Source organism: Pantherophis guttatus, chromosome 7 (assembly GCF_059756535.1).
Source record: "Pantherophis guttatus breed Tessera chromosome 7, ASM5975653v1, whole genome shotgun sequence".
NCBI lineage: Eukaryota > Metazoa > Chordata > Lepidosauria > Squamata > Colubridae > Pantherophis > Pantherophis guttatus.
Genome location: NC_142069.1, coordinates 74528542 through 74539499, shown reverse-complemented (window position 1 = coordinate 74539499; position 10958 = coordinate 74528542). Strand labels below are relative to the sequence as shown.

Below are 10958 nucleotides of genomic sequence, written 5' to 3'. Positions count from 1 at the left end.
AGTATTGTGCAAGTATAATCCTTGGTGCTATTAATAATGCAATATTAAATACAATTTTTATTTATCAATTTTTTCTGGTGTTATACCTAATAGAAAAAGTTCAGGTTTAAAATCTACATGTTTTCCTATCATCTTTTCTACCCACTTATATATTTTTGCCCTCTTTTTTTTTTCCTTTAACACAGGTCCACCACATGTGGTAATATGTGCCTGTCTTTTGGTTACATTTCCAATATTTGTTAGACATATTTTTAAACATTATAACTAACTTAGCAGGTGGTAGATACCATCTATAAAACATTTTATATAAGTTTTCCTTAGAAGAAGTTGCCATTGTTAATTGATTGTTTCTTTCTGATAAGTTTTGCCATTTCTCTTATTCTATATTATGTCTAAAGTTTTTTGCCCAGTGCATCATTTTGTCTTTTACTTGTTCATCCTCCATTTTCCGATTTAGTAAAAAAATTAGATATTTTCTTAATTAGTTTTTCATCAGAATTCAACAATATCTGATTGAAGGCTGTCTGTCTTTTATAAAGGCTGTACATTTTCATGTCTTTATCATATCTAGATTGTTTTTGCAATTGAAGCCACCATGATAATTTAATACCCTCAACTTCCAATTCTTGCTTAGATTTTAATTTCCCTTCAGTGTCAAAAATGTCTTTATATGTGACTATTTTTTCAAACTTCACCAGATTTGGATATGTAAATGCTTCCATTTTGCCCCGTTTTACAATCTTTTCTTTTTCTCTCCCCCCCCCCAATCATATTGGGAATCACAGAGAATAATAGTTGTTAATTCTAATCTAGGCATTTGGTAATATTATTACATCTACCACATTGAAAAAGAAGTTATTTGTCTTAAAACTTTTGTTTTTACCTTTCCTACAAAATCAAGTTCCCAACATGGAAACACCAACTATCTTATTCTGTGTATTTTGTGTTATTCTGTGTATTCTTTTTTGGCTCTTATTCCCAATCATTTCTTTCGTCTCTTCCCCCCACCCTCGCCACTTACTCTCTCACCATTTTTAGACTATTTGTGAACCACATTCACAGAGGATGGATGAGGACCTGTATCTGGTCGAATTTTGGGGACTCTACCTTCAGTCTTAGCACCTTCCTTCAACACTTTCCTTGCCTTTAACTTCCTGCTCTACATGGTCTTTCTCTGTCTTTTATCTGAATAGAATAGAATAGAATAGAATAGAATAGAATAGGATAGGATAGGATAGGATAGGATAGGATAGGATAGGATAGGATAGAATAGAATAGAATAGAATAGAATAGAATAGAATAGAATAGAATAGAATAGAATTCTTTATTGGCTAAGTGTGATTGGATACACAAGGAATTTGTCTTCGGTACATAAGTTCTTAGTGTACATAAAAGCTATAAGTGATAAATCATCATCATAGACATCAGAAAAATGAATTTCTCATAAATTGTAAGATACAACACTTAGTGATAGTCATAGGATACAAAATAAGCAATCAACATAAATCATACTAGGAAACTAAATAAACCAATATAAATCGGAAAGATACAAACTACAAAGTCATAGTCGTAAGTAGAAAAGAAGATCGGTAATAAGAAAGATGAGAATAATAATAATAATAATAATAATAATAATAATAATAATAATAATAATAATATTTAGACATTCTAAATTTGCCGGACTTGAACATTTTGACTCTACAAAAAACCACCTTACTCGGAACAGCTTACATCCTCCGACGATACCTTAACAGTTCGTAGGTCCTTGGTTAGGACTCGAGCTGCTGAGCTATTAACCAGCCTCAAAGGCTGTGAATCTCACTAAAGATTAACCAATAAATAATAATAATAATAATAATAATAATAATAATAATAATAATAATAACAACAACAACAACAATAATAAAAATACAGCTTTAATAAATAGTTTAACAGTGTTGTGGGAATTAGCACCTACCCCCCCAACCAAGAAGAATGAAATATTTTCGGGAATATTCAAAAGGCAGAATTTTATATTTCCCTAAATGAGAAATGGAGAAACATGTTTATTAGAGGCAAGAAGCAGCCCCCCAAGTCTTTCTTAATGGCCCACAGCAGATGCCAGTACTTTACAGCTTATTGAATGAACAACCCAACTATTTAGATGCCTCTATTCATAAGCAAAGCAATTACTGCAGGCACAAATTTATTTGAGACAGAATATTTCAAAACTCCTTGCAGCAAAGTTTGACAGCTAACAAAGGCAGAGTGATAGGATTAGAAGCAGCTCCTCACCCAAGATCCAACACAGGACAAAAGTCATTAGGCACAATAGGAATTCCCCAACACCCTTTCAGAAGACAAGTCCCTTCATTGCACCATCTCAGAGCAGTCCAATCTTCACCTGGGAGCTCAGATAAACAATAAGCCAGAGGTTGACCAGATTAGCTCAGACAAGCACTTAAGATTTGCAGTTCCTCTTTTGCCTATAGAGCCAGCTATGACCCCAACATAACCCCTACATGACCCCATAGGAATCTGACAACAGCCAATAGAAAATTAAAGGACATGTTCTTGCACAGGAACAGGAAGCTCAAATACAAAGCTCAAAGAAGATATAAAACCCCACCTACTCCCAACTCCATTTTGTCAGCTGCCCAGAATCACAAGTGGTTCTGCTTCATCTATAAACCATCTTTCCAATCAGCCTCCGTGTTTCCAGTGTCTTTCTCCCCACTTGGAACTGAACCAGATGGATATTTCTTCCAACAAGTTGTTTAGCAGAGTGATGGCATGTGGGGGTTGGGGTGGGGTGGAAAATGTCCTTGTGTCTAGTTTCTCTGGTCTGCAATGCCCTATAACATCCTTTTGAGGGTAGAAGATGAAACAATTTATGCCCATGATGTGAGGAGTCTGTAGATATTTTCACAGTCCTCTTTTTGACTCGTGCAGTATACAGGTGCTCAATGGAAGGCAGCCTGATAGCAATTGTTTTTGCTCACTTCTAATTCTCCGTTGAAGTCTGTGTCTGTCTTGTTTGGTCACAGAGTCAAACCAGACAGTTATAGAGGTGCAGATGACAGACTCCATACTTCCTCTGTAGAACGGGATCAGCAGCTCCTTGGGCAGTCTAAGCTTTCTGAGTTGGCGCAAAAAGAACATTCTTTGTTGTGCTTTTTCGATGACTTTTTTGATGTTAGGTGTCCATTTTAAGTCTTGCGATATGATGGAACCTAGAAACTTGAAGGTCTCTATTGTTGATACTGTGTTGTCTACTATTGTAAGAGGTTGTAGTATAGGAGGCTTAATAATAAACCTAAAGCATTCTTTAGGTTTATTATCATCTTATTCTTTTGGGGGATAGATATACATAGAAAGCTTTGAAAACAAACAAATCAACAAATGTTTGTTTTGGGGGGTCTTTACAACTTTTTATAAAACATTCCTTAGGGTTATTAAGACATTACTTTAAATAAAAGTAACATTTATCAACGAATCCATGGGCTTATTTTCCCTGACTGTTTAAAACTTCAGTTCAGTTATACTCAAGGTTTTGATGGATGCAATAAAGAATTTTCCACAAAAGACAGACTTATATTGTACCTTTATTTATATTTGGAAATGAAATAACCAAAATACAAATACAGATTTAAAAAAATAATGAAATTAAAAAAAAGAGCAAGGAAAACAAGTGAAGGAAAAATATTCAAAGTATACTTATTTATTTATCCAATTTGTAGAGGGGCCCATGTCAAACAAGGGACAATGGGTAGCAAACAACCATCAAATCAATGATACATTTAACAACAGAATATGACAACCAAAATAAATACATAAACATATACATACATTCTATCTATGGGACATTTATATGCCACCCATTTAAGGAAACATAAGATAAAGAAGATAGAAATTCAGTCAAAAGGGCTACTTTCAGACTTTCAAGGTTCTGTTAATGTAGCCTTAAAATAAGGTCGAATTAGCACTTTTAGGCATGTTTCCTGTCTGTTTACCTGGGAGGCTTCACACACACACACACACACACACACACACACACACACACACACACAATTCCAACAACCTGCAGACATTGTGTCAGTCCTCCAAGGGAAACGAGACAGGAAATACGACTAAATGGGCTAATTCGACCTTATTGTAAGGCTACATTAACGGAATCTTGAGAGTCTGAAGGTAACACCTTTGACTAAACTTCTGTCTTCTTTGCCTTGTGTTTGCCTTCAATGGTGGCATAGAGCTGGAGACATATAAGTGTCCCATAGATACAAGAAATAAACACTGTCATTAAAAACTCAAGTCCATCCATCTGTGTTTCGTTGTTCTTCTATCCTGGGGAGATGTTGATCCAGCCGGGTGATGGTCCAAGCAAGCAGGTCCGTTACAGGAACAGCGTGGAATTCTGTCCAAACTGCTACCCAGCCTAAGAAGAGACAAATCACAGGGCAGAAAGCAGAATCAACCATAGGCTTGAGAGAACAAAACCCCACATTTGCAGAAACGGAACCATCTCTTAGTCCAACCCTGCATACTACCAACCTGCTGCAGCATATTAAAAATGATGATGGTCGGCGTCTGCTCCACAGCATCTTCAGCCCCAGTGCCATCTTCCAAACCCCAAGGGAACCTTCAGCAGGAGGGAGTTCTGATCTTCCAGTGATCTACAAACACAGATACCAACAATTATTATACAGTCAGAAGTTTTAACAGATCAAATTCAACTATTATACATAATTTATGCAATTGATAGAAGGAAGAACCAAAGGGCCATTTCCTGAGATGGTAGCTTTTCTTCATAGGTGGCTCAACGGCGAAGGGTGGAGGTCACAACTCCTCTATTTCTAGGTCTCCTGCATGGAAATAAAAGGTGAGGAAAATTGAAAGAAACAGATGTTGAAATTTGATCTGTTTGCTACACAGCTGGAAAACATATACAGGTTTTCGATCTATGGGAGTTGTCCTCAATTTATGACAACAAGGGAGATCAAACTCTGCATGATCAGTCATTACAGTTTTAAATCAAGTTGCCACATGACCGGATTCTATTTCACAATTGTTTTTACAACAATTGTTAAGTGAATCACGTGGTGGTAAATCCAAATGCAGATTATCCAGTGGCTGGTTTCTTCCTTTTTTTTTTTTTTTTTTTTGTCTTAAAACAATGAAAATATCTCAAACTGCAATCACGTAACCATTGGATGCTGCAAAGGATTGTTAATTTGAACTTCTTGCCAACTACTCGAAATGTGATGAAATTAGTGTACGGCTGATGTGACTGTCGTAACAAAAAGGACAGGTTATAAGTAACCCTCCCCCCTCCCCTTAGTCTTCTCAAGAAAGTTACCTTCATTGATGTTTTCGTAGGTGGTTCCAGCCTGCAAGATTTCCCTGGGAACATCAGGGAAAGCCTGCTGGACTTGATCGAGCTGTAAGAAAAAGAAATGCCTCACCGTGTTGCCAAGGTTCTTGGAGAGTAATTCTCCTTCCCTTGACCCATCACTCACATATTACTAGCAAGATATCCTTCCCAGAATTTCCTCAGGTGGAATGAGAGGAAAAAGACCCCCCTGCACTCTCTCTGGCACCAAGAGGGAGATTATTTGAGGGTGTGGTCCCAAGAGCTGTGGGGGACTCAAAGGCTACAATTTATGTTAATTTAATTTTGCTACGTACATCTATCCTGGGATGATGGTTTCCACAGGACAGGAGCTGGTTTATCGCCGGCAAAAAGAGTTTCCCACGTGGGTCCAAGTTCTGTGGAATTGACAAAGAAAAGAGATGTTTTCTCATTTCTGAGAATCAAGAATCTTGCTGCCGAAACACACTTGTGCAATCTGTGGTAGTGTTCCTTCGAACTACCATGGAACTTCTGGACCCTTACCTTCAGAATGAAAACAAACTGTTCTGTCGTGGGAGATTGTCGGAGTAGGTTCCTCATTGTTAGGCCAAAGGCCTCCTCCAGCAACTTCTTCTCCACCTGAAAGGAAACATAAGAGATGGTGCTCTTTCTTTTGAAGAACATTTTCCCATCCATGCAACACTAGGAAGGAAATCCCAGAAATGTTGGTTAAAGTGGTACCTCAGAAAGATCTTCCTCCTCTGCATCCAGGGTAGCCATCCAATAAAAACTGGAAATGTCCATCAGCATGGATTCTATTGGTTCATCTCTTTCTGGTGTTATCTTGCTGTGGGATTAAAAGAAGGAAGAGACATTAGTGCCCATATTAATGAGCAAGCCTCCGTTCTATTTTTCCCACAAGAATAGGATAAGCTGGCTCAACTGAATGCCCTCCCCCTTCTTAATGACTGAGTACCCCAAAAAGACTTTTCTCACCCACTATAAAAGAAACAATAGACTGACCTGAGATCATACATTTCCAGCAATGCAGCTAATCCATTGACAAAGCTGTGCTCCTGCAACAGAGCCTGCCAGGAAACAAAAGAGGAGACAATCAGAAAAGTCAAGCTCAACTAAGTTGCTCCAGAACATCTTCTTTGTCCCAGCCTGTTTTAACCTGATATGTTGCTGCAACAGCTCACCTTTCAGTCCAAAGGGTCCTTTTGAGCTTTTGGTAAACTTTCTGAGAATTCACAGTAGCTTTCCTCCTCTCCCTTTCCCTCTCATATCTCCCCATCATCCTTAACTCACCCCCTCCCCATCACATTTTTATTTCTGGGCACTGGGACCCTCATTTGCACATTTTTCTTAAGGTGAAACAGTGCAGTGATCACACTGAGGACCTGGATTAGGCAATGCTCCTGTGCAACTGAAAGGAGTTCGGCTGTCAGTCAGGGCAACGGACTTTCCCAGAATCCCCAGTGCGCTTCCTTTTACAAGGAAAGCTTGAACCCTTCTGAGACTCTGTCCATCCTAAGGAATCTTTTGCCCCACACTGAGATTGGGCCAAAAAAGAGTGGGTTTGAAACCCGGAGGCAAAGCCCAGCGAAAGAAACCTCTACTTCCAAGGGGTACCTACTATTTGCGTCTCTCTCCTCCTCTCAGAGACCACTTGGCGCAAATATTGGCTGATTTCCTGGTCTCTTCTTATACAGGCCAGCTCGGATTGCGCTGCTTGGAAAAGGTCCTTCCTCTCGAAGAGGACCTTCTCTTTCCCTCGGCTGTCCTTTGGAGGGAAACCTGGGAAAGGAGACACAGAGGGTGGAATCAGAGCAAAATTTTAGATCTCCTCCAGATGAAGGAAAGACACTAAAATCAGCCCTTTGCAGCATCCTTCCCTCGGAGACCCAATTCAAAGGCTTTTGTGGTTGCTGGCTATGTCTCTTTTAGGGGAAAGACCTATTGCATTCTTTATATCCCCCCTCCCCAGTTCCCAGGATAGAGATAGGCTCCACTCAGCAAATGTGAAGTTTCCCAGAAGAGTCTCATGGAAGCAGAACAATTTATGGAAAGTTAATGTGGATTCAGAAGCTGCATGAGGAGCAGGAGCAATTTGGTTCTGCCCAGCCCTTAAGTGCAACCTCAAGTATAGGAAGAGGCAGAATTGGCTTCTCTAGATGCCTACAGAGAGGAGTCTACTCCGAAAGGAGCTCCTTCCCTTTCCCTCTCCATCCCCTTCAACCCAAAGTGTGTACTCACCGTGCTGCTCCACTTTATGGAGCTCAATATCTATCGTGATTTTCGTTTTTCTTCGGCCAGACAGATTTGTTGCGTCTTCCAAGGTGGAGGTTGAAGGACTGGCTGGCCTGGCATTCCTTCTCATTCTCCCCCAACAGCATTGGAAGATTTCTCTGCAACATTTTCGAAATCTCAGGAACCTAAGAAAAGGAATGGAAGGGAGTAAAACCCCTTTTCCAGACTCCACTTGCTCTACCTGCTCTGTGTCTGGGACAGAGGGAGCATCTGGACAAAGAGAGAAGCTCCTTCTGTGTAAATCTCTGGGAAGGAGCCCAGTCCTGAGGGCCTCCCTTCCCTCCTCTACCTTCCCCCTCTCCATTTCCCCATCCCAGGGCAAAGGCTCATGGACAAACCTTCCACCTCCCAAACAAGAAAAGACATGGAGAAGCTCTTTAGAGCAGCCCTTCTGAAGACCTACTTACGTCTTCGAAAACATCTTGGCTCTGCTCAGTGACAACTGGCAGTTGGTGACCTTTGACCCTGTATGGATGTCTGGATGACCTCCTACAGCCAATAGAATTCCCAGAGGGCTGAAGGCCTCCTTTGGGATCTACCAAAGGATCTGCTCCACCTTTTCTGCATACACTGTTGGCAGCCAAAGATCTCTAGGAACCTACTAACAAATCTCTCAAGCTGCCTCTTTCTCACCTTTTGCTACAGAAGCCAAAGCTCTTTGTATGTAGCCTGCCTTTTTCTACAGGAGCTCCATTAAGCTCTCTGACTAAGCAAGGCTCACCAATGCAGCTTCTGGTCAACTTCCAGTCAAAATCAGTTGTGTTGCAAGATTTGTGTGTGTGTCTGTGTGTGTGTGTGTGTGTGTGTGTGTGTGTGTGTGTATGTTTGTGTGTGTGAACTCTGCTGGGTCTAGAGTCAGCTCCCTCTGTTCTATCTGCTTTGGTGCAGATACCTTTTTCTGCATGCCAATCTATTTTTTTTAAAGTTTTGTTGATTTTCTATTGTTTACGTTTTGTTAGTGGTTAATAAACATTGTGTTGTCTGGATGATTTTATTTCCTTAGCCGTACAAATTACATTCTTATTCTCCACCCCATTTTTCCAACCACTGGTAGAATGAGTTCCCTCTTTGATAATATTCTGTATCTTCTTTTTGTTTAATCTTCAATGTAAGTCTGTCTATTTCTGCACAATCCAGTATCTTCCCAATTATTTTTTTGTCTTGTGGTATTTCTTCATTTTTCCAGTATTGTGCAAATATAATCCTTGCTGCTATTAATAATGCAATATTAAATACAATTTTTATTTATCAAATTTTTCTGGTGTTATACCTAATAGAAAAAGTTCAGGTTTAAAATCTACATGTTTTCCTATCATCTTTTCTACCCACTTATATATTTTTGCCCTCTTTTTTTTTTTTTCTTTAACACAGGTCCACCATATGTGGTAATATGTGCCTGTCTTTTGGTTACATTTCCAATATTTGTTAGACATATTTTTAAACATTATAACTAACTTAGCAGGTGGTAGATACCATCTATAAAACATTTTATATAAGTTTTCCTTAGAAGAAGTTGCCGTTGTTAATTGATTGTTTCTTTCTGATAAGTTTTGCCATTTCTCTTATTCTATATTATGTCTAAAGTTTTTTGCCCAGTGCATCATTTTGTCTTTTATTTGTTCATCCTCCATTTTCCGATTTAGTAAAAAAATTAGATATTTTCTTAATTAGTTTTTCATCAGAATTCAACAATATCTGATTGAAGGCTGTCTGTCCTTTATAAAGGCTGTACATTTTCATGTCTTTATCATATCTAGATTGTTTTTGCAATTGAAGCCACCATGATAATTTAATACCCTCAACTTCCAATTCTTGCTTAGATTTTAATTTCCCTTCAGTGTCAAAAATGTCTTTATATGTGACTATTTTTTCAAACTTCACCAGATTTGGATATGTAAATGCTTCCATTTTGCCCCGTTTTACAATCTTTTCTTTTTCTCTCCCCCCCCCAATCATATTGGGAATCACAGAGAATAATAGTTGTTAATTCTAATCTAGGCATTTGGTAATATTATTACATCTACCACATTGAAAAAGAAGTTATTTGTCTTAAAACTTTTGTTTTTACCTTTCCTACAAATTCAAGTTCCCAACATGGAAACACCAACTATCTTATTCTGTGTATTTTGTGTTATTCTGTGTATTCTTTTTTGGCTCTTATTCCCAATCATTTCTTTCGTCTCTTCCCCCCACCCTCGCCACTTACTCTCTCACCATTTTTAGACTATTTGTGAACCACATTCACAGAGGATGGATGAGGACCTGTATCTGGTCTAATTTTGGGGACTCTACCTTCAGTCTTAGCACCTTCCTTCAACACTTTCCTTGCCTTTAACTTCCTGCTCTAAATGGTCTTTCTCTGTCTTTTATCTGAATAGAATAGAATAGAATAGGATAGGATAGAATAGAATAGAATAGAATAGAATAGAATAGAATAGAATAGAATAGAATAGAATTCTTTATTGGCTAAGTGTGATTGGATACACAAGGAATTTGTCTTCGGTACATAAGTTCTTAGTGTACATAAAAGCTATAAGTGATAAATCATCATCATAGACATCAGAAAAATGCATTTCTCATAAATTGTAAGATACAACACTTAGTGATAGTCATAGGATACAAAATAAGCAATCAACATAAATCATACTAGGAAACTAAATAAACCAATATAAATCGGAAAGATACAAACTACAAAGTCATAGTCGTAAGTAGAAAAGAAGATTGGTAAAAAGAAAGATGAGAATAATAATAATAATAATAATAATAATAATAAGAAGAAGAAGAAGAAGAAGAAGAAGAAGAAGAAGAAGAAGAAGAAGAAGAAGAAGAAGAAGAAGAAGAAGAAGAAGAAGAAGAAGAAGAAGAAGAAGAATATTTAGAAATTCTAAATTTGCCGGACTTGAACATTTTGACTCTACAAAAAACCACCTTACTCGGAACAGCTTACATCCTCCGACGATACCTTAACAGTTCCTAGGTCCTTGGTTAGGACTCGAGCTGCTGAGCTATTAACCAGCCTCAAAGGCTGTGAATCTCACTAAAGATTAACCAATAAATAATAATAACAACAACAACAACAACAACAACAACAACAACAATAAAAATACAGCTTTAATAAATAGTTTAACAGTGTTGTGGGAATTAGCACCTACCCCCCCAACCAAGAAGAATGAAATATTTTCGGGAATATTAAAAAGGCAGAATTTTATATTTCCCTAAATGAGAAATGGAGAAACATGTTTATTAGAGGCAAGAAGCAGCCCCCCAAGTCTTTCTTAATGGCCCACAGCAGATGCCAGTACTTTACAGCTTA

At 38.2% G+C, this 10958-nt stretch overlaps 1 protein-coding gene across 2 annotated transcripts; it reads right to left on the bottom strand.

Moving 5' to 3' along the window:
• Positions 1–3568: 3568 nt before the first annotated feature.
• Positions 3569–8349, bottom strand: LOC148112933 (uncharacterized). 2 transcript variants are annotated; one of them, XM_087874240.1, is made up of 10 exons: positions 8053–8349; positions 7592–7770; positions 6972–7132; positions 6356–6420; positions 6074–6179; positions 5876–5971; positions 5668–5748; positions 5339–5420; positions 4534–4844; positions 3569–4417 (listed from the first exon to the last, which is right to left on the bottom strand). In XM_087874240.1, exons 1-9 carry the CDS (start codon positions 8064–8066, stop codon positions 4819–4821), a joined length of 810 nt encoding a protein of 269 aa, XP_087730366.1. In that variant the 5' UTR covers positions 8067–8349; the 3' UTR covers positions 3569–4417; positions 4534–4818. The 2 variants fall into 2 exon arrangements, with proteins under 2 accessions (XP_087730366.1, XP_087730367.1); XM_087874241.1 differs by having other exon boundaries at positions 7984–8082.
• Between the last annotated feature and the right edge of the window lie 2609 nt (positions 8350–10958).